The 24911-nt window shown below is 37.0% G+C and overlaps 1 protein-coding gene across 3 annotated transcripts in view; it reads left to right on the top strand.

The window, feature by feature from the left end:
* LOC142322956 (uncharacterized) overlaps positions 1–24911 on the top strand; it is a 204600-nt gene that overhangs the window by 13762 nt on the left and 165927 nt on the right. For 2 of the 3 annotated variants that reach the window (XM_075362068.1, XM_075362052.1), the window contains exons 4-6: positions 6798–6833; positions 12927–12965; positions 19532–19552. In XM_075362068.1, the coding sequence (XP_075218183.1) occupies positions 6798–6833; positions 12927–12965; positions 19532–19552 (96 nt within the window). The remainder of the gene's footprint in view (positions 1–6797; positions 6834–12926; positions 12966–19531; positions 19553–24911) is intronic. The other variant, XM_075362061.1, reaches the window with a different exon arrangement.

Raw genomic sequence — 24911 nt, 5'->3', positions numbered from 1 at the left:
ACAGAAAAAAGATGAGTTCCTTAATTCGAATCTTACAGGCAATGAAACATGGATTTTGTATACACACCAGTGAGAAAACGGCAGTCAAGTGAATGGCGTCATCCTCAATCACCAACCAGACCGACAAAGGTCACGCTGCAGCCATTTGGAAACTGATCGACACAGTCTTTTGGGATCGTTTTGGCATACTGCTGATTGATTTCTTGCCACATGGAACGACTATAAATGTAGAAGCCTACAACGAAACTCTACGTAATTTAAGGCGCGCCATTCAAATTCGCCGACGAGGGCGGCTGACCGACGACGTCGTCCTGCTGCACGATAATGCATGTCCACATGTTGCGGGTCCGACATATGATTTACTGAGAACGTTTGGATAAGAAATTTACGATCACCCATCATATATTCCTGACTTAGCTCCTTCTGATTACCACTTGTTTGGGAAATTGGAAAATTTTTCGGTGGTAAGCAATTCGCTGGTGACAAACTTAAAAATTCTGTTAATCAGAGCTAAATGGACTGGCGGCAAAAGAATACGATGAGGGTATATTAAAGCTGGTGTATCGCTACGATAAATGTCTTAATTCATGTGACGGTTATACAGAGAAGTAGTATATGTTACGTAAGAGAAAAAAATATTTATAAAGTTTACAGAATAATTGTTTTTACAATGAAACGATGTTTAGAGATAACCTCTCAGAGATTTGGTTCTGCATACTGGATCTCTTTCGTGCCGCATGCGTTAACTCTGCACATGCTATCCATACGTTACAGCCTCTTTAATTTACATAAGAATTGGCAGACCTATTACACACTGTGTGTGTGTTATTTCTATTGATCATAGTTCATTTTTACAGAACAAACAGAATTATAATATGCTATTTCGATTTTAAAACAGGAAGTGAAAATAAAATAGAAGAATATAAATATTTTAGCTTGATATTACTAGTAGTAACTCATTATTTGTAATTTATACTGGACGAAGAGTTAATATACTGGTACTGTGTACGTAGAAAAATAAAATATAGTGAGAGATTAAATCTTAATAGTCCTAATCAAAGACAGGATTGAAAAGTACCTTTTAGGAAATCGAAGAAATGCGTTACGGAATAGATCAAACGCTATACAAGTGGCAAACGGTCAGCTTAAAACGGAGTTGATTTTTCGATGGCCTTTTGCGGGGTAGTAGGATCCCTCTTTAGATCCAAAATGGCAGCTTCCAACCCTATTCCGTCTCCAGCAGGCCGTTTTTAAAGATTTAAGGCGCTTAAAATAACTTATTTATTTACCTGTTACACTAGCGGCATTAGCCGAGTGGCGAACATTCCCATTTCATAGGTGACAGATCACGAGTTCGATTAAAGATAAAAGAATAAAAGGTGACCCTGGTGGTGGCAATATTAGCTTTCATATTATATTTGTGAAAGGAACGTTTTAATGAAAAATATAATTATTTGTGTGGATCGAAGTCGTGTCAGGCGGGAATCGTCGTCCTGGTAGCCATCGGTCCTGGTGGCCGGCCATCGTCAGGAACGACGGTGAATGGTTTAGGTGGACGGCCTCTGATATCCTCGCTGCTTCCGATTTCTGGTGACTGACGAATGTGGTGACCACGGCTGTCTGACCGATTGACTAATGTAAAGGTAAGATAAGAGTTATAAGTCTTGAGTCAAAAGAAAGTATTGCCTTGGAAAGGAACGGAACGCAAGGGTAGCGGCAGTTTATTATTTCCCTACTAATCGCAGGGCCTGGACAAATGTCCTTTGTTGCTGTATCTTTATTTTATTGGTCGGGTCATTATTTAGTTAGTGGCGGTTATAGATTTTTTTGTTTTATTTATGGACGGTGTTAGTTTTTGCGTTTCGGTCCTTTAAACCAATACGAAATAATTGACTGGGGCAAATCATAGGAGACTAGGCGTATACAAGCTTCGTACTCCCGGGGTAATTTCCCTTCAGTCCGTCCACTGAAGTCCTTTCGGTGCTAGTGCCTTTTGGCCTACGTCTTCCGGGGTGTTTGGAGGAAGCAATGAGCTCCCTTCTCCGGAGGGAATCACATGTGCTGACTGAAGTAAATTGTAAGTTTGAAAAGGAAGTCGGGTAGTTGGTAAGGTGAAGTTAGGGGACTTCTTTAGTCTGGCTGTCATTCGTGTTGTATCTCGGCTTGGCTCGGTCGAACGGACTTTAGTCCGTGGTGGTGAGTCGCTTTTTGATGCTCCCTTCTTCTTTCTTCTCTTCTTTGGTCTGTCTTTCCGTGAACCGACTGTAATCAGATTACAGACCGTAAACTTGTGTTGTCCCTGGCAATCGCGGGACTTATACACGCTCGGGGACCTGACGTCACGTAGAATATGCTCGAAACAAATAATTTAATAATAAATGTATAACGTCGAACCAGCCGGAATAATCTTAAGCATGAAGATTTTCTAGATATCCAAAAATTGTATTCCGCCATACTTTTACGTTAAATTTCTTATTCATTAATACAAATAAATATCACAATTAATATTAGTTATTAAAAAAAAAGATAGCAATAGCTTTGATTTTACAAAAGGCTAATAAATGCGGCATAATATGTTAATATAGACTAAGAAATATATTTTTACTTTTTTATTGCAATAATGAATAGAAAATAGAAGGTACAAAAGGCGATTGAGTTTTTATAATGTATGTGTTACGGTAAATTTGATTAATCACCTCCAGTGTTGGAGAATTTAATAAATGTAAAGCAGGTTATTAAATATATCGGTCATTTTGCATATTCTCCATATTAACATATTTTACATATTAAAATAACAATCCGACTGTAAGCAGTGATTACTGAATTTATTTTTTAAATGATCAAAACGTTACTGTTAATTAATCAAGGTTTGTGATATGCTTGATTAGATTCTACATAACCTAACCAAATATAAACTACGCTTGCTAACCTCGTCTAATTAACGTTAAATTTACAAATTATGATGTTATTCTCCAAAATTGGAGGCGACTAATCAGATTCGCCGGTAATTATGGATAATCACCGGATTAATCAAATTTACCGTCACATATACAGTATACATTGGAGGCGATTAATAAAATTCACCGGTAGTTAACCATAATCACCGAATTAATCATATTTACCGTAACGTGTGTGTGTATATATATATATATATACTTCACATATGTTTGTGGATGTTAAGTGAAAAGAATCATTAAAATATAATTAAATAAATCTAGTTAAAAAATTAAGTTACGTAATAAAAATGAAAAAAAAAGAAATGAGAAAAATAATTAAAATACAATAAATTGTATTCGCTAATACTTTGGTAGGCACAAATTAAGTTAATTAAGTGTCCCCTGAAGAAATACCTAAGGATTTATACCCAGGGCTTAAAACTTAAATACCGTGATGATTTAATAAAATAAAATAAAAAATTAAACACCGGTCTTTATGTTTAGCTTCAGCATAAAGCCTGAAAATTAACTAGTAATATCTCTAGTTTTAATATAAAGGTTCCAAAAAAATCCTCTTTTTGAACATTTTTTTTAACATGCGTTCTTATCTTTACAATTAAAAAGATAATTTTCAAATTGAAGAGAGGGATACGCAATGTATCGTGTCTACTTTTTTCATTAAGAAATCTCTTCATTGTGCCGGTCGACTATATTTTTATTTTTTTTTTTATTTTGATTAAAAATTATACTTTGAAATATTTTAATATAAAGAGCTGTAAAGCCATTACATCGCGCTGGTCAATGATGGTCATGTTTTCAGTCTGTTTGTTTTTAATAAAAGTCAAATTGCTTAAATTCTTCATGTTATTCGTCGTTACTTACATATCTTTTCTCAATATCAAATTCTCTACAAATTTTATCTTAACATTTTGTTTTCCTACCGCAATTTAACGAACTTTTTGTACATCAAATTTATAAATCTATGTTTCGTGACACCAATTTTTACCGTTTTATAAACGTTTTCTGGAAGATTACTAGAGATAACAATCATATCACCGGTTTTATTCAGTTTTCAAGTCAAAAACCATATGAAACATTAAATTTACGGAATTTACCTTCTTAGGATTCCCATATAACTACGTTTTACCCTCGGTACAGAAACTAGAGTGAAATTTTTCGCAAGCAATAACACGAAAAGGAAAGCTTTTTTGAAGCCGTGTTTATACGAACTTTCTTCTTTTCTTTGGAGATATTCTATGTATCCACAATCCCTTCACTATATCATTATGATATATCTTTTCTGATATCTTTTTGTTCTTCAGTCTCTGAAAATAATAATTCCTTTATCACAGATTTTTGCGGTTCATTAAGAAGCTGTACCGGTTATACCGTAGTAAATTCATCCGTGTAATCGTCCACATCAACATTATCATTTTCTAAACCAATCCTATCAACTGAAGATACAATATCATCGACAATATCAACAGACTCAGTCTCACAGCTCTCAACGCCAGATATAAAGTTCGATTACTCTTTCTTCCAGATCGATTTCTTAGTTTTGTGAGTCACTAGCCTCCAGGCTTAGCGATGAAATCTAAACGATGGAGAATATTCGAATCATTTTTCTAAAATTCTTAAGTGTTAAAACCGTGCAAGAAATTACTTAAAAGAACAATTGAAATAGTTGCTTAATGTACTCTTTCTTACAATTTGAAATAATAATCCTGTCCGTAGGCCGGATTAGAGGAATCGTGTTAGGGAGGAAGGAACTTCAGTGTGATAAAACCAAGTTCCTCGATCGACGTCTTGGTGGATGAGTATTTTCTCTTGGTGGTTGTATTTTCTCACACATGGGGCTAAGGATTCAAGTAGGCACTAGATGAACAATTGTCCGGTTACCCTTGTTATTAGCCTCTCTACATAAAGACAGTTTTCCTTCATTATATTTTTTTTATAAAATACCCTCGGATTCTCAGAGCGGTAGGTAAGCAATGCCTTAGGGACTTGAAGTCCCCACTTGCACTCCCACATACTAAAATAATCGTCCGGTCCTTCAATTGTTTATATCCAGGTCAATTATTTTCCTTCTGTATCGTTGTATTCGCTAATGTTTTTCAAAATATGCCGGTTTCATCGCACTAGAATACTTACTGGGGAAGAAATATCTTAGTTTTTACGTATTCATAAAATTCTTTACTTTTTTCGGAGTTTCTAAGTCTGAGCTCTATATTCCTAATTACATTATTGCAGCTCTCTTCTTAAACCTCTCTAATCATCCTCGGGTAGCTTTAAACAGTTCCTTATAAGTATTCCTACAGGATTTTTATTAACAGGTCTTCATGTAATCGTCTCGCTTTTGTCAAAATTAGAGCTTGAAAACTACTATCGCCAGGTAAGTTTTTACATGAGTTACCAAAAAGGAGTGTAATGTATTTAGGGTGTATGTATGTATGTGTGAATAAGGTTATATTCTCCTCGTTAGGTGACTTAATTTGGTCGTCTTATTTGGGTGTAGGTCTGAATTTCTATGTTGCGTAAAACATGATTTTGATTGGTATGAGTGTAGCACTGATTTAACTTTCAACTCGTTCGTTTTCTCAGGCATTCACAGTCACGAACGGTGCTGTAACATTTGGACTAGGCGCGGGGTTCGCGCTTCCGAGGTTTCGGTTGGTTAATTTGAGGGAATCATATTAGGTTGGATGTGAAGATGTCCGTTTGAGGCCTAGGTGAAGGCGAAATTTGATATGTATTTTACTAATGCAAATGTCTGCCGCGGCATTTACATCGGTGGCATGCCGACCGAGGCCTGGCTGATGACTGTGAGATGTAATCAGTTACAGGGTCTAAAGACGACCTCCGGTAAAGCCCCTCAGGGCTTGGAATGGAGGGGGTAGTGTGGCGACTGGTAACGTAACAAGGTGGGTGTCTTCCCCCTAGAGGGGTTGGGATGTATGTATATATGTTTGTTTCACCGTAGCAGCTTAAGGGCCCGATTTAGATGTATGACCCGCGTTGGAATCCTTATATTACCGGGAGTGTCATAGGTTATTTAAATGTGTATATATATATATATATGTAGTAGTGGAGATTTGCCGGTTGAAGCAAACATTTTAATGAATTGAATTAATGAGCTGGGTTTGAACTGAATGAATAATCAATCGAATGAATAATACTACAAAAATAATTAAATTAAATTTACATTAAATAAATTACATTAAAATAATATAATTTAATTTATATTAAATTAAATAATACTATATAAATATAAAATATTTCTGTTTAATAATAATGGGCTTCCCGTGGAGGACTACGTGTGAGGCAGAGGGTTGAGATGATGCGAGGCCATATCGATCAGCAGCATTAACTGCTAACAAAAGGGGTGCCCTAGGGAACTGTTTTATAAGGTGCAAACAATCGTCTGCTTTTCAAACTTCAAATGAGGTATTTGTTAGTAGGTTGAAGGCTGAGTCTTATACGCGTCAGGTACACTCTCGATCTAACAGATCACGGTTATTCGAAAATGTTGTTATATCTTAGCAAGTGATCTTCCGATTTTCAAAATTCAAACAGAGTATTTTCTAGTATAATACAAAATCACGATGGAATCAAACTAGATCAAAAAAAGGAATGTTTGTCAGCAATGCTTTTTTTCGGTAGTCATGTTTTTTTAATTTTTAATACTTATTTATCTCTTGTTTCATGTTTTTTTTACAGATTATAAATCCTCGAGACCTCATTACCCTCGTCCTTTACTACAGATGATCAGTAGTAAATTTACTTCTAATTTTGGATTATTGAACCATAGCTGTATATCATTAAAATTCCTATCGGTATTGCTTTTTTTCTCTTTTTTTACAGGTTTTTAAAAGAAATGTATGCAAATCCTTCCAGTGAGTAAGTATATATTAAATAATTACAAGTTTATGCTCACCTTTTTCTTCTTTTTAACATTTGATTTATATTTTGCACTGCACATTTTTACAATCTGTTTCTTACAATTTAAAAACATAAGTAAATTATTTGAATAAGTGCAACGTGTCTGAAGACCATCCGATGATAGTCCTCGTCAAATATATCATTGATAGTAATAATAACGAAGCTTCTCAAGAACACATGAGAGTGTACTGATACATGGTAGAATCCAAATAAATCAAAATAAATTACAGAATTAGATAAAGAACAACCGATAAAGGATAAAACTCAGGTCACTAGACTAAAGAAATATTACTTCTTAAAGGAGCAAAAGAAGGTAGTAAGCCGATAAAATCACTGTAGTAAATCAAATTTTTCACATTACCAAAAAACATTTGTGTTTTTTACTTCCTTGTACGAAGTAAAGGAAGTATTAAAATTGGAAAAAATTTTGGTTTTCAAATTTCAACAGAAATATCCATTTTGACCATCCCTGAATCCATTTTGACTAGTTTCGGCGTGACGTCTGTACGTACGTATGTACATAACTCAAATATTCAAAAACCTTTCCATTTAAGGTGCAAAGTTAAATATTGGATCCCATCAATAGAATAATGTAAAAATTATCTACTGAAATATTATTTATCGGATAGGTTAACCTAAATTTTCGTAGTTTGTTTTTTTATTTTCTTTTTAAAGTTGAAAATTTTCATTCGCTCATGGAATATAAAATATGATCGAGATCTTGTAATTAAAACGTTACAGAAATTTGGAATCTGAATTCTAAGGATACACATGTGTCGAAGCAGATCAATCATATTTCCTGAACTCATTCTCTTTCTTTTAAAATAAAGTAAAAAGTCAATAAAAAATCAAACAACGTTGATAGAAGTCACTGGAAAACATAAATCCGAATATGAAACTTTAAAAAACGAACGAAATGAGGATCTGACGTGAAGTTTTGTTTGTGAAAAATGCAAATTGATATAAAAAAAAATTGATGAGATTTTTATTTAAACATAAATTAATCGGTAAACTGAAATATAATTAATTCTTTTTTTTGTCTTCAGTCATTTGACTAGTTTGATGAATCTTTCTAAGATTCCCTATTTATTGCCAGTCGTTTTATTTCGATACACCCCTTACTTCCTACATCCCTAACAATTTGTTTCACATCGTTGTCTGCCTGCACAATTTTGGCCTGTAAGTTTGTCTCTTCTTTTAACTATATTTTTCCAAATGCTTCTTTCTTCATCAATCTGCCGCAACACCTCTTCATTTGTCACTTTATCCACCCGTCTGATTTTTAACATTCTCCTATAGCACCACATTTCATAAGCTTCTCTAATCTTTTCTTCTCGGGTACTCTGATCGTCCAACTTTCACTTCCATATAAAGCTACGTTCCAAACATATACTTTCAAAAATATTTTCCTAACGTTTAAATTAAGTTTTGATATAAAAAAATTATATTTTTTAAAGCTCGTTTCGACTGTGCTATTCGGCATTTTATATCGCTCCTGCTTCGTCCATCTTTAGTAATTCTAATTCCTAAATAACTAAATTCTTCTACTTCCGTAATTCTTTCTCTTCTTATTTTTACATTCATTATTTTCTTCTACTTTTCATTCATTTTTACATCTTCATTATTTCTACTACATTTCATTATTTTCGTTTTGTTATTGTTTATTTTCATGCGGTAGTTCTTGCGTAGGCTTCATCCGTGACATTCATTGCTTCTTCTAAATCTTTTTTACTCTGAGCTACAATTTCTGTATTATCAGTAAATCTTAGCATCTTTATCTTTTCAACCTGCACTGTTACTTGGGATATAAATTGTTCTTTAACATTATTAACTGCTAGTTCTACGTAATGATTAAAAGTAACGGAAATATGGGTCATTCATGTCGGAATCCATTTTTTATTAAGGCTTCTTTCTTATGCTTCTCGATTATTACTGTTTCAGTTTGGTTCCTGTAAATGCTAGCATTTACTCTTCTATCTCTATACTTGAACTCTAAGCTTCTTAAAATGCTGAACATTTTATTGAAGTCTACGTTATCAAATTCCTTTTCTAAGTTTATAAATGCCATGTACGTTGATTTGTTTTTTTTTTTAATCTTCCTTCTACTATTAATCGGAGCGCTAAAATTGTTTCCCTTGTCCCTTTTCCTGAAACCTAACTACCTGAAACCTAAGGTTTTCTCCTAACACTTCTTCCACTCTCTTCTTAACTCTTCCGTACAGAATTCTAGTTAAGATTTTTGATACGTGAGATGTTCAGCTAATTTTTCTATATTCTTTACATTTATCTGCTTCTGCTTTCTTTGGTATCATGAAATAATACACTTTTTGAATTCGACGGAACTTCCCATTTTTCGTAAATATTAGACAACTTGTATAATCAATATTACCAGTTTCTTTACCAGTTTGTATAATCTATCTTTCGCTTCCTCACCTGCACTGCGCAGTAATTCTGCAGGTATCAAGTCTAACCCAGGATCCTCCCTATATGAATCATGAAAACTTGTTGAGGTGAGGGGGGCTTGAGTGCTCAGTGATACAGAATAGCTGAACATATGGGGCAACCACATCAGGGAGGTATCTGTTGAGAGCCAGACTAAGGACTGATTCCTGGAAGAGGGCACCAGCTCTTTCAATAGTTGTTAAGGGCGTTTGTCAGGAGGACTTAAACGAACATATCAACATCACTCAATCTTCTGAGTACTGCGCAGCTGATAACAATCGAAAACTACTGCTGTTTTCATTCAAGAACCAAACATAAATTTTTTGATTTGTTCATTTATCGATACTTAAGTTTATTATTATTTTTTAAAGAAAGGCAGTCGTCTTGTTTTACGTAACGTCTTAAATTTTGTGACACGTTATAAAATCAAAATATAGCCTACTGATTTGTAAACGCGTTGTAATTCGTATAATGTTTTGTATGACGGTAAGAAATTATATTTACTGAAGATAGCTGCTAAATATCCCTCTCGCTCTGTAAACTATCTAATTAAACTTTCATCGCATTAGAACATTCTTTTCGTAATTATTTATAAAACTGTATGCAAGAAATGACACGACATCTCCCAGTAACCGGCCGAAAAGAAAAAAAAAAGAATGAACAAGCAGATGGCAGAAACCCTCGTACAACTAAACGCAGCACAGTAAGCTTTCGAGATAAATTCTTAGTACGTTCCGTTATCATTTTTAATAAACTACCGTACCGTTTGATAAACCTTTCAAAAAATTTATTTAAAATGCAACTAGAATACTACAAAACTCTCTTTTACGGAAACTCTGACGATGACTTTTAAATAATAATTGAACTCCGAACTTCCTGCGTCACGTTCAACATGTACATAAATATATACTCAAATAAACTTCTGAAGTGTTACTTATTTTTGTGTTTATTACCTTAATATTATTTCAATTTGTTCGTAATTAAAATAATTAATTTGTTGTGATGGTTCGATCCAGTCTTTTCCGCGGTTTCCTTTCATCCAACCGGGAAAATTTTGGAGTAGTTCCTTTTTTCAGTGAAGTAGCATACCCGTATTATGTACCAAATAGAACAAAAATTATAATAATAATATGTAATTCTTACAAAATTCCCTTATAACATAGCAACAATTCTTGCAAACTTAAATAAAATATACACAGTTATATGGAAATATGTATGTATAACAATAAATGTAATGCTGTTATTATAATCCTAACGACGACAGAAAATTGCGTAACGTATTCTTGATATATTACGATTAAAGCGATGAAAATATACTCACGAAGAAATAGTATGTGAAATTACCACCTTTATAACTTCATAATTGTGAAAATACTATTGTAGTAAATTGTAAAATTATCTGTGTACTTATTCCAATTTTCAATTTATATTATTAACTTCAGAAAGCAGTAACTTCTCAGCACATTCCGTTCGATACAAGTGAGTTTCTCGGCCTACATCGATAACTTTAGCTTTCCTTTTAATTTAAAATTTTCCCGTTAGTGCGCTTCTCACCAAGGTGTTATGTAATTTATTCCTGTGGAAAAAGCTATTGTAAAAGTTAATAACTTTATATCAATAGCTTTATAATTCATCCGATTAACAGATCGATAAAAAACTTCAGGAAAGGAAAAAATTCAAGGCTTCTATTGACATTTTTAATAGACTATCGAACTATTTACATAACTTCGCCATTAATTTATTACTCTGTCGATTTAAATATTAACAATTAAAATAATAAAATACAACCCGCATATTTTGCGTCCCTCAGTTCAACGCGTTCGTAAATAACTATTAACGCAATTTCCATGAACAACTTTTGAATTGAAATTTATTTTTTACGTTCACTATCATAATGTGTTCATCTTAATATTATTTCATTTATATATAATTTAAATAATCAATAAGTTTGTTAATTAATATTTTTTAGTTACCCGGTTCAAAATTTTACCGAGATTTCCTTTGATTCATTCTTGAAAATGCTGTGTAAGCTTCTTTTTCATCCATCGAGTAACAAATCTATGTGAATTCCTGATGTGAGTTGTATAATGCACGAGTATTATCTACCTATCAGAATAAACGAAATTTATTTATTTTATTGCAACAATTATTAATAAAAGTATTTCGTTAAAGATTTTATTTGTATGACAGAATTTATGGCGATTCAAAAAGGACTTCGCAACTTTAAAAGCATATAAAAATCTATTTAGATAACTTACAGATTCGGTTGAGGTCTCGTTTCGTACCAAAATATTCTAAGTTTTGGCTAGCGTAGTTCATTAGTTCCGAATTTGTCCACCAGTGCTTTTACAAATGGATATGTTTAACGGTGTGCTCGCTTTGTGTTTTGGTTTCATGAGTTGTAGACATCTACTGCGGCTCAACGTAATTTACGTTACCGTAGAGTGTACGGTAGGGATTCTCATAATAGGCGTACAGTTTGGCGCCAAACATTCGTAGAGACAGGTTGTTCTATTAAACGTACAAAATCACCAGTTCGCCCGCACGTCCCTGAAGCTGCTGTAGAACAACTCAATGAAAGCTTTGCGCGTAGTCCGAAGAAATCAACTTAATGTGCGTCAAGTGAGATCTTCATTCTACAAACGACTGTTTGGTGCGTATTACGTAAACGATTGAGCTTGAAGACTTACAAAGTAAACGTGGTTCAACGCATTACAGACGATGACAAAGTTGCTCGGCTGCAGTTTTGTGCGGAAATGATGAGTAACATCATTTTTAGACGATGTAATTTTTAGTCACGAATCAACGTTTCACATCAGCGGCAAGGTTAACACCCGTAAATGCCGAATATGACGTATCTAAAATCCTCATAAAAGTTTGCAGCGCATTCGTGTTAGTCCTAAGGTCGATGATTTCTGTGCCCTAAACAAACAAAGACTGTACGGCCCGTTAAATTACCAGGAGGCGACCGTAAACGGTATCGTTTATCTGGACATGCTTCAAAATTGTTTAATTCCTCAGTTAGATGATGATGAACAAGATGGACGCCATTACTATCAGCGAGACGGGGCACTGCCTCGCTACAGCACAGAATTTCAAGATTTTCTCGATACTCGATTCCTAGGTCGCTGATCGGTCTTGAAGTTCCAATCGCACCGTCCCCTCGCTCCCCAGATTTGACCCCGCTAGGTTTTTTCTTGCGGGATTTCATTAAAAATCGGGTTTATGTACTGCCTTTGCTTGCCGATCTCGTCGAGTTAAGGTTTGTAATTGAAAAATTAAATTTTTCTACAAAATGGGACACCAACCAAACCTGTAATATCTAAAGACTAATAAATATATAAGGACTAATAAATATCTAAAGTAATAATATTTAAATTATGTTTATTAATACGAACAGGACACCCATTTTTTTTTTTTTAATTTGTGTTGTGTGTTATAATTGAAGATTTCTCAGTTTTATTCTATTTTTAAGAAAATTCACCGATCGTAATGTAGGAATAAAACTGTCGTAAATAAATAAATAATTATCATTGTATAATTTCCATGTGGTTTCTTTCATGTTTGTACTTAAACTTTTCATATTTATTAATTTTTTTTACTGTCTAGGTTGAAAAATGATCCAGATTTCATAAATATGAAAGATCTGTAAGTATATTATTTAAACAAATTGTTTAAAGAAGACAATAATTATTAGTATTAACTACACAAAACATATCATTAGTAGATTAAGTAAAAACTAAAATAAAAATTGGAAGTAAAATAAAGAAGCATTCGGCTCATTAAAAGTACAGAAGACCTTATGGATCGGTCCTAGTTAAACATTGTTTTGCAATTAGACAACAAGAATAAAAAATCGGCAAACAGTGGCATAATTTTCCCGATTTCGCTGGGAAACTTATGAAAAGTATAGCTTGTAAATAGGCTACTACTTACAGGAAAGTTTAAGTGAAACATTTAACTATATATGTATTAAAGAATTATGTTAAAAAATTAATTTTTAAGTACGACAACAATGGTGATTACATTTTCTCATCCTTTTCACCTATTTTATTCAAAAATAAATATCATCAACGATTCGTATTTGGAAGTTATTGTACATAATTTCTTAACAATAGGTTAATCTATTCCGAAGATGTCAAGAAAACAGACAACAGGCGAAAAATCAGAAGTTAGCTTATTATCCTGTATTTTTATATTGAGTAAAATGCATTTCTCAAATAGAAAAAAAAACGAGATAGTTTTGTTATGAAATCATCTATTTTGTACAAGAGTGTCCTTTGAGTCCAGAAGCAACAAAGAAACAAAAAAAGGTTATTTCTCTACCTCTTTACGGGTGTCTGTATGGACCTAAAACCAACAAAATGTATCTTGGCTACATAAAAGGCATTAAATTATATGAAAAAAATTATTTCCTTTATTTTTTTCAAAGGAAAAAAATTATTTTACTTTGTAAAAAAATTTCCTTTGTGGTTTCCGTATCTATTTGAATATATACGGAAACCACAAGTCTACATCTCCCAGCCCTGTTGACTGAGACCGACGGTAATGGAAATTAAAAATCATCGACGCAAAATTATATCATTGTAAATTTCATCTAAATCGGGCCATCTTTTTTATTGTCTTATCTTACGGTTTATGTTTTTGTCGTTGTTTTTGGTTTTATGATTTTATGTTTTATTATTGTTTCTTGTTATGTTTTGTGCTAACGTTGCATGTTGAACTCAACTTTTTCCTCTTTCGGGTAGGTAGTTGTGATTTCAGTTTCTTCTATTTGTCTATTCAGTCTTCTTAAACACTTGGACTTGTGTTTTGGTTTTAAACAGTTGTCTAGCATGTAGTAGTACAACCCACCGGGTTGGTCTAGTGGTGAACGCGTCTTCCCAAATCAGCTGATTTGGAAGTCGAGAGTTGCAGCGTTCAAGTCCTCGTAAAGCCAGTTATTTTTACACGGATTTGAATACTAGATCGTGGATACCGGTGTTCTTTGGTGGTTGGGTTTCAATTAATCACACATCTCAGGAATGGTCGAACTGAGAATGTACAAGACTTACACTTCATTTACACTCATACATATCATCCTCATTCATCCTCTGAAGAATTATCTAAACGGTAGTTACCGAAGGCTAAACAGGAAAAAAGTATGTAGTAGTACACCGATGGGAATGTCACATGTGGCATTCGCATCGGTGGCGCGGCGACCGAAATCGTCACATGGAGGGTGTCTTCTTCTATGAGGTCAGGATATACAAGGATCTTTCAATATCTAAAGAGACGAATGGCATCAGTGGAAAAATCTGTTCAATATATAAAATCAAATGAAACTGTCTGGCTGGCGTTATCTAAATATCAGCTGTTTTAACAAATGATGACGATACAGTAGCAGGACTTTCCCGTCACGCGGCTTTTTTCTGATGCACGGCTTACACATACAACTTAATTTAAAATATTTATAATTTTATTTAAATACAATATTTTTTTATTTTTTTCAATACGCCATTTTTATGCGGAACATCTTTGTGGATCCAGTGATATATTAATAGAAAAACTGCAACGAAAATACCCACTGTACTGCCTTCTACAATTTTTCAAAATTATTACTATTTGTTGGAGTGGGGATGCAATTTAGCAAAAAAACTTACACAATAGATGTTTCTTTATAATTTTTCACAAAAAAGAAAAAAATGCAACGAAAATCACCCCTTATACTGCCTTCTATAATTTAAAAAAATTAAAACCATTTTTAGGAGCGAGGGTGAAATTTCGCAAAAAGCTGTTTTTACAAAAGTTGGTCACTTTTGTAAAAAAATAAACAACTTTTGCTGGATTAGTTTTGTCTACTTTTACTATCGCTGTATGTAGATTGATATTCTTCGTGTGAAATAAATTCCTGTGTTACTGAATTTGTTTTGTATGTCATGACTGTATGTATATGACTCTTCTCTCTCCAATCTTTGTATGTATTGAACTGACATCCTGTGTTTAGAGACTTCCGAGCAGATGAGGATATGAAGGTTTTCTATATCCGAGTATGACCATTTGATGATGAGAAAGAAATATGTGGGGCAAATATGTATATGGCTTTGGAGAGGTTTTTGGAATTTAGTTTTGTTTTTAGAAGTTTAATGTTTAATTTTGAGTTGCATTTCTAAATCTGCGATGGAAGCTAGGTATATGTATATTTCATTTTTGAGCACGTTATCAAGTGTTTCATTGTTTAAGGTTTCCATTTCGGGGCGATTTTCCGATTAGTCTCTTAGTGTGGAGTACCTTGGATTTACTTCATGTGGGTGTCTAAGGTGAAAGTTTCTATGATTTTAAGGAGTACTTTTATTTGTCTCTGTGGCTGAAAGTAGTTTATTGTTGTCCATAAAGAGGAGGTGGGTAATTCTGTGTTGGTTTGTTTTTTAGTATCTGATGTAGTTGTAGTCTGTATTGTTAAGTGTGTTTGAGAGTGTGATGAGGGAAAGACAAAACCAGAGGGTGCTGAGTGAGTTTCCTTGGAAAATGCTGCATTGTATGTAGAAAGTTTGGATTTGTTCGGTTTGTGTTTTCAGGTAAATTTTGGTCCGCCATATCTGCATGATTTGTGTAAGATACTGTATGAGGTGAGGGTTGAGCTTGTAAATCTAGAATTTTGAGTTGCCAACTACGGAGTACTGAATCAGAAGCTTTTTTGTTATCTATGTAACAGGTGTGAATGTTTCTGTTTTGTTTTTCAGTTTCTCATGATAATGCTATCTATCATGAATTGTTTTTTGCATCCTTAGCTTTGTTTCCTGGTCTTTTCTACTCTTTTGTGAAAATGTTCTTTTGTGTTAGCTGTTGTTCTATCTTCTTGTTACAGAGATGACTTTGCATAGAGTTGGGAGGCAGGTGATCAGTCGATAATTCATGGGATTTTGGTGTTTGAGCTTTTGTGTTTAATATACGTTATGCCTTGGAAGAGGAATTTAGGAAGTGTTTGAAGTTGAAGTACAGTTTTTTGATTTATTGTGAGAGTACATCATGTGTTGCAGGTGAATTGTTTGTACCAAATGTTTTGGATGTTGTCTACATTAGGGCATTTCCAATTGTGTGTGTATCTGATTTTTTCTGTGATTTCTGGTGTTATAATTGTGATGTCTACTTGTTCTCTTATGGGATGATAATCGTCTTCTTCTGCTATGATCCAGAGGATGTTATTGTTTTTAAGTTTGGTTTCTAACCAAAGATTTTACCAGGAATCAGTGAGTTCTTGTTTGTCTGGTGGTTTTATTGCTGTTGTTTGATTGTTCGACAGTTTTCCGTAGAACTGCTTCTCACCACTTAAAAGAAATTGTTCATTTCCTTTTTTTATCTGATTCATTGTACCTATTTTCTCTTGTATCTACTTTGTATTATTTGTCTATTTTGATTTGTTATACCTATTTTGTATCCGTTTATTTTGTCATAAACGGATAGTTCCTATTTGAGTGTATTGTAGGTTTCTGGAAGTGTTTGTTAGGGTCCCATTTAGATTTGAAGTTCTTCTCAGCCTTTGTTATGCATTTTAAACTATTGCCATTTGTGAGTTGCATGAGATGCCGTAAGCCATTACTGATGCAATTAATTTTATTTTCAATTCTTATTTGCCACCTGTGTATTGATTTTGTGTTTTGTAGCGTTTCTCAAACTTTGTGATAGTTTCGGTTTGTTCTGTGTTAATGGAGTGATTTCTGGTGCATATATTATCATGTGGGCCATCGACTTCTTTGATTGTTAGCTCTTGCTCATAAAAAAAAGGAAAATATTTTTCCCTCCCTGTTAAAATCACAGCCACAAGTCAGTAGACTAGTCTTATCATAACAGTTTATCCAGAGATAGACTTGTCAAGGGATATTAAAGCTCCAAAAGAAACAGAATATGACAAGGATGTAAAGGGCTCTTGCCTCTTAAAATCACTTAAAACTAATACATTAAACACTTAAAAACTTGTTAAAAACACACAAACCATTTACAACGTTATGTTCAACACTTTCAGGTGTTGCAACGTGACAAAATACTAAAAACTCATATTCTCATTAAAAGATTTCTAAAAGCTAATAAAAACTATCTCGATCTTTAATTCTCTCACCTAGGTTTGCCCTTATTTCATCCGTTTTTGCTTATTTTTCCATCTTCCTGAAGGCCTTAATTTCAAATTCGAAAGAGTGATGGCTCGTAGATAGATCCTTCTGATCCTCCGCAATAAATGTTGGAGAATGTCTTGCGGCCAGTATCAGATGACATCGGCTCAGATGGTACGGTCAGCAGTAAATCGGAGTTGAGACTTGATGCACTCTCCGCTAAACTTGTGGGGGGACTGAACTCGTCGCCATCTTACTTAAAGGCCTCCGTGATTTAGGGGGTTCGCTTGTTTTTGATCTAAATCACCTTTTTCTAGTATCTTAATTTCTATCTTTTCCCTTGCGTGAAAGTTTTTCAATTTCCCTGTCTTCTTTTCTGTTTTGCTGTGGCTTCTTGATTATATTTCTTTCACTGAACTTCGCCTTGAAATGGTTGCCGATTCATTTCTCAAAGGATACGGACTTTGTTAGTTAATCGCTGGTGGTTTCATTTGCCGTTTTAGACTTTCTTCCCTGGTTGGACGGTTTCCAGGTTTGCTATTAACAATACGTTCAAATATACTCGCTAACGCTGGTACTAGCTCTGCACTTATATATTTTGCTTTGAAAGAAACAATCAAAGCAGCCTGTGCATTCGACATTACCTTCGGCGATCTATTCTAACGATTTACTTCGCTTCTTTCACGTTTTGATCTGTTTTTACCTTCTGGATTACGACCTTCGTTTTATATATCTGGCAGTTTCTCGATCTTGCCGAATGATTCCTGTAACAGTTGACGCAGATAGGTGAATCTCTGCACGGGTCATCAGGATGCAGTAGTTCACCACAAACAAAGATCTGTTTCTTTGTGCAACGTGCAATTGTATATCCTAACTTCTGGCATCCAACGCATCGGAATGGAGTCGGGATGGAAAAACGAACGTCTAGTCTGTGAAAGCCGGCCTTTATCTTTTCCGGACAGTTTGGCTTCTTAAATGTCAAAACGATGCGAAGCGGATGGTAGAGCTTCTCCGTTGCATCGGGTTTTCAAACTTCGATACACTGTCCCTTCTTTTCATTCAGCTTCACGATGATTTCCTCTTCGGTACAGTTCAGAAAATCCCTGCACACAACTACATCCTTTGACATATTAAGAGACCATGTGGTGAAACCTCAACATCTAACAGTTTAATCTCATTCGCTTTCATCAACCGTGACCATTTTATATCGTTGATGATTTCAATGAAAGTTCCTACAGCAGTCTTCTTCACATCATTTACTGAACCCAACAGCTTTCGTGATGCCTCGAGCTATCATGATAGGACTTAACTTGCAAAAATCTCCATCATTCCTTTTCATGATCAAATATTTTGGTATCTCTGCATTGCCTTTCGGTTGAAACTTGGCTCCATCTGTTTTATCAGTGTTCAAAAACTCAACAATCTTCTCCTTGTTCGCCTGCAAAAACGGAGCCTTTCTTAGACGAAGATTTTTACGTAGATCTGCCACGAAATTTATGGATGTTGAACTCTCCATAACCTATACTTTTGCCACTAAATATGTAACAAAGGGCAGATGGAGAAACGGTTGGGCTGCCCCGGTTCATTGATCCTGCTTGGGTTCCCGCAGTCAGCCGTTTCCCACAAATTTAACCCTGGCCGGGGAGGTTACCTGAAGATGGAAGACAGATCAAATAAAAGAACACATTTCCAAGGAAAATAATCGGAGACCCGTTAGCCAACTCTATGTATTGTACATATGTACAGCTGTTGCCGCTCTGGAAGTGGAACGTAGGTGGTGTATTCCGGCCATGGGGATTATCTACTTCAGGACATTATTATTATTAAGATATTAGAACAATTTTACCTAAAGTTTCAGCCAAAAGAGGAAATTGCATGTAATTACATAACTCTTTAAAAACATTACCCGGCTAAAAATAAATTTATTCTAGACCAACTGGTCACTTCTAACCTTAAAATTAACGTAAAACTTTATTAATTAATTTATGAAATAAAATTTATATAATCAATTTTTGTATGTACTTTTAAATTAGTTTTAGTTCTGTTATAGAGTTTTGGTTTATTTTTTATATTTTTCTCTTAAAAAGTATATTTTTGTGTAAGTATTTATTTTGTTTTTTTTTTCAGCAATTATTTTCGTGAGAATGTGTAAGTACGGTTTACAATTAACTATAAAAAAAAACTTTAATTTACCAAAAATGTAATAATTTTTTCCATTTTTTAAATTACCAGATTTGGTTTCCTAATATTTCCGAGAATTTATGAGTACCAACCTTTTTGTACAATTCATTCAGTAGAAAGTCAGATTGTTTTTTGTTTCACGATTAAATTATCGCGTAAGATAATCGTTTCCATGTAATAATTTTAACGCTTTAAAAATGACAGATCTGACTGAAGAGAATTTCGAGTGAAGGTTCAATGAAACTAAGGTGACGTCACAAGTAATTTTCGTAGACAAAAAAAGAGATGGTTACGTGAGTTACATTGGTTTGCTTGGCATTTCTCCCTCCACTAACCCATTCAGTCGCTCTAAAGCATAATACCAAATGTCTCTGCCACAAACTGTTACTGAACTTCGAAACAGTTTAGCGACCAGTGTCCTAAATAGCTCCTAGAGCTAACCTAACCGCGTGAGCGGAGTAAGAGTGGTATCATACACTACTCGCTTGCTTGTCCCACCGGCCACTTACCATATCTCGATTCCTCGATGAACAACTCTACGAACGCCGAAGAAGGCATCAATTGCCTTCTTCGCCACATACTGCAAGTGTGTGGCGACGTCTCACTTGAAGAGACGTCTCTCTTCAAGAATAACACCCAGATACTTCTGAAGAGTGACATACCTAATTGGAAGGCTGTCCATCACAACTCGCGGGTGGTGAGTTGCGGCTAGCAGGCCCTTCAAAACTATCATAGTGGTTTTCTCCACTACCATCGCGGCATAAGCCACGATGCGACACCCGCCGGACTAACGCAGCCGCATGAGAGAATCACACTCGAAGGTCCAGACGAGTGAACCTAGAACACTGCCCTGTGGGCAACCTTTAGACAGGGTCTTTCCTACTTGCGAACTGCCGTCACGAAGAACTGTCGCTGAAGTAGTTCGAGAGTTCGAGAGAGTGCTAATCTCATCTCGCGTGCAACCACGCTTCTGCAATTGAAACAAGGCAGAGGGCTATCACAAGTTGTTGAATGCCCCGGATATGTCCAAGAAGACACCGAGTACATATTTGCATTCGCTACCTGAAGCCAGATCCATAATTCTAAGAATCGCGTCCTCCTTGCTCTTGCCGGGTCTAAAGCCGTCCATCAGCATGTGATTTGAAGTCAACCTACTATTGATGCGGAAGTAGAGAACCTTCTCGAAAACTTTACCAACTACTGGCAAGAGCGTCAGAAAAGCGTAAGAAGAACTGACGGTGGGGTCCTTGTCGCCACCCTTGAATAACAGCTTCAAGATACCACGTTTCCAACATGCTGGGAAGTTACCAGCGAACAAACACCTGTTGAACACCCTAATCAATGGGCCAAGAATCACAGGCAGGGTGCAAACAAGGAGCTCCACCGTAATACCATCATATCCGGAGGCTTTATTCCTAGCCAGGCTACAAATTACTAGGCGGACTTCCGCCTCAGTAATTTCTGAAGACACAGAGTCAGTGTTGAAACCTACAACCTCCGCTCGAACTCGCCGATGATACGAGGTCTCACCAACCTCGGTATCATCAAGGAGAAGATCGTCCACCAGATGAGAGAGGACACGATCTTTCTCAATTACAATGCCGTCTTGGGTCGAGAGAGCCGACAGAAGACTGTCTTTTTTCCGCTTGTGTCCAACTCGATAAACAACGCCCCATGGGTCTTTATTTCCCTGTTCTTGAACAAAAGAGCGCCAGGAATCACGCTTCGAAGTCCTAATGCTATGAAAATACTCGGACCTCTTCTGACGATACTCCGCAAACAGGACTGCACGCCGGTCAGGATCACGCGCACGCTGTGCGGCTCTCCTGAGTCGGCCCACAGCCTGCTTTATCGCAGTCAAGTCCCGAGTCCACCATTCAGCTACTCTCTCTTGACCCGTGCTCCGGGGGATAGAGAGTTCAGCGGCTTCAACCACCGCAGAAGAGAAATTCTCTGCCAGGTTATCTAATGGGACCTCGTCCTGGGTACGAGTGAATACCCGCATCCTGGCCGCAAGAATATTAGAAAACTTGGGCCAATCCGCCCGCCTGTGCAGGAAGCGCCCCTGCTGAACAGGACCGTCCGTCCTAAAGACATCGCGCAGCTCATCTATCCAATCAAAAACTATAAGCCGATGATCGCTTTCACAATCATTGACTACCGACCAGTTTATAATCCTACCAGGAATATACTTACCAATGGTAACATTAATGTTGGTACCATGGAAGGCCCTCCGCAATCCGACTGCGCCGGCGAAAGTAGACAACTCGCCGGCGAACACTTCGAACTAATGCTGCGCGATGAAATCTTCTAGTAGTTCACCGCCGTCATCTGTGATCCCACTGTGCCTAAGAAGCGATTGGCGTTCGCATCAACTCCTATGAGAATAGGATGATCCGCTACCAGCCTGACAATTCTATCCCATCTTTCAAAGTGTAATTCAGTGGGATCTCTGTAGAGAAAGTACGAGCTAACCACATTTAGGTCAAGACCATCCACGGCAAGCTTAACAACGGCGTGATGGGTGTCAGAGGCCTGCCGTATGAAGACGCTATCTATCGACTTCCTACACAGAACAGAGGATTTGCTATCGCCAACATAGAACTTATTCCAGCCTGTAAAACCTGGCAGATCACCCTTGACAACGTACGGGTGTTGCAGAAGAAGAACATCGAGGCTGCGTGTTTCAACGACCTCCTCTAACTCAACCTGGACTGCATAGGCTCTCTGGGCATTAAGCTGACCAAATCTAACCATCGAGCGAGTTGAAGTAAACCTCAACCGCTCTCAAATAACGACCGCAATCCCTGCTATTGACGGAGTGCCTATGATTCTTGCGCAACCTTTTACAGTTAACGCAAGTTGGAGCCTCTCTCTTATCCGGATAGTCGTCACACTTGTGGAGCTCCTCGCCACAATGCGCGCGCAGACCGACGCATACTTGCAAAACTTGGCCCTGTGGCCAAGCCTACAACATTTGAAGCACCTCTGCACGTCAAGGTACTCCTTGACGCGGCAAGAGGCAAAATCAACGAAGACTCGTCCCTCCGACACAAACTTCTGGTGGAGACCAGTGCCTAACTCAAAAACGCCGTGATACCGTGGGGCATCACGCTTTCCAGTCTTGAAGACCAGCCTGCACTATTCCTTGAACGAGGCCTCGTCCAAATCAGTATTCTGCTCTCGAAGGAGAGACAGAACCTCGTCATCGGAGAGGCTCCGCTCGATGTCATATATTATGACTCGGGGCCTCCTCAACCGCTTGGGGTCAAGCTTGACCTCAAGCTTCTGAACCGCTGGAGAGTTCTTGATGAGCTGGACTGTCTCCTTGTTATCTGCCACAACTACCAGCCCTTTGCTGGTCTCCTTTATATCACGAATCCTATCCCGATTCCGGCCACCGCGAAGGGCAGCCCAGAAATCGCGCTTCAAGTCTTGACTCGTAGTCTTCGAGCCCTCCGAGTTGTTAACGAACACTACCTCCGGCTTCTTAGCCGCCTTGCTGGATTCACACTTTGTCTTCAGAACCTTAGCGTAGCTACTGGGCTGCGCTGGGGTCTGAACCACTACCTTAGGAATCTTGACCTCTTGGGGCTTGGAGGCCAAGGCCTCGAAACCCTCGCTTATCGCCACAAAAGCTTCCTTCATCTTGTTGAAACGAGGAAGAATTGTCTTCCTCGCCGCAGCCCTGACTCCGCCGGGAAGCGTCAAGAATTCAAGCAAGTAGTCCAGGTCCTCCTGGACCACTTTGGTCAGCGGGGCAGAACTGCCAGGTCTGCCCTTCACTTTTTTGAAGGCCTCTACGACAGGGGAGGACCGTACCTGGGTGGGTGCCCCCGTGTCCATCGCGTCGCTGACCTCGTCCTCAGAGGAGCTAGTCGATGGAACCGGCTCTGGCTTCCTCTTCCGCCTGGACTTCCTAACCTCCTGGAATTCGGAAATGGCCGAAGATTCCCTAAGTCGTAACAGGTCGATTAAAAAGATCTCGCTATCTTCCTCCTACTGAACTAAGTTCGGTAAACCCACTAAGTGACAACTGCCCGCAGCGAGACGGGCAGCCGGAGACCCTTACGTTCTCCTGTCACACTTTGCACCACTTAGCCGCTGCTGGATCGATTGATTGGTGCAGCAAAAAGCGTGCAGCAAAAATCTACTGATTACGGCCCTCGCTCCGACAAGAGCGCAGGAGGACTAAAAGGCGCTGCCTTTTACTGTGATAGGGGCTAACGTCCAGCAGTCGTTGCCACCCTTTCGCCGCGATGAGGCGGGTACACGTCGAGTAAATCTACGCTTGTAACTCCGTACAAAAATGCAAATGTGAACCTTAACTGAAAATATGCAATGCAAATACAGCCTTAATACCAGTTAGCCTCGTTATTGTCGGAAGGTACACACGCAACTGACAGCCAAGAAACACTGATAGTAAAGTATAACCACACTAGTAACTCCAACGCACAAAGGACCAGAGTTACCCACGTGTCATATATCACTAAAATGGGTAGGCGCACCCCGTCAACTACTAAAACTATATATCAATAATTAAATTTATCTCGTCAAAGTCAGCAATTTGCCGCCACGCCCAGACCTCTGAATGCCAGCATTACCATTGTATCTGAATACCTGTCCACCATTAAAGTGCTTGGATCCTTAATCTGGCTGGTAGCCAGCCATATCTCTCGGTTAGCTTCCTACAGCAGCGCGTTAGGGAGTCTTTTACTTTAGGCAAACTACTGATCTCGGTTGAACAAAGATATTTAATTCAAATGGCACACGGCCACCTCACATGCTTGCAAAAACATCAGCTTAAATAATGACAATGTTGAGAAAGATTGGGAAGAATATTTTTCTGGAGTGAATGAATTTCTCTCGGTTTTTAGGAGAGGAGAAAAAATCGAAGTAGAGGAGAAAAAAAAGGAGAGAAGAAAAGAACGGTTGAAAGTTGGCGTTACCCATCCTGGGTACAGAATTGTAAATGACATACTAGAATTAGTTGAAGACGGACTAAAAATGATCCTGAAGATGATGAGGGAGCGATTAAAAATGCACACTTTCTAGTGTTTGTGATGCAGTTGATACAATAATTTCACATACAGACTTATCGCAGGAAAAGATGCAGCCGTGATATGAAAATTTTGAATGGTTTAAAGAAACTATTATTATAAAGAAGCAAACCCAGTCGTGTAAGGAATTAAAATTGATAATTTTTACTCCTCGGTTCCGTCAACTTCAGGTCAGTGGGCTAAATCAAACATTGCACAAAGTAACTTTTTTTTCAGTTTACCGTAATCAATAATTTAGAAACACACTGGATTTCACACACACTGAT

The sequence above is a fragment of the Lycorma delicatula genome, chromosome 1, assembly GCF_047948215.1.
Source record: "Lycorma delicatula isolate Av1 chromosome 1, ASM4794821v1, whole genome shotgun sequence".
Taxonomy (NCBI): Eukaryota; Metazoa; Arthropoda; class Insecta; order Hemiptera; family Fulgoridae; genus Lycorma; species Lycorma delicatula.
This window is presented reverse-complemented; position numbering and strand designations above follow the sequence as displayed.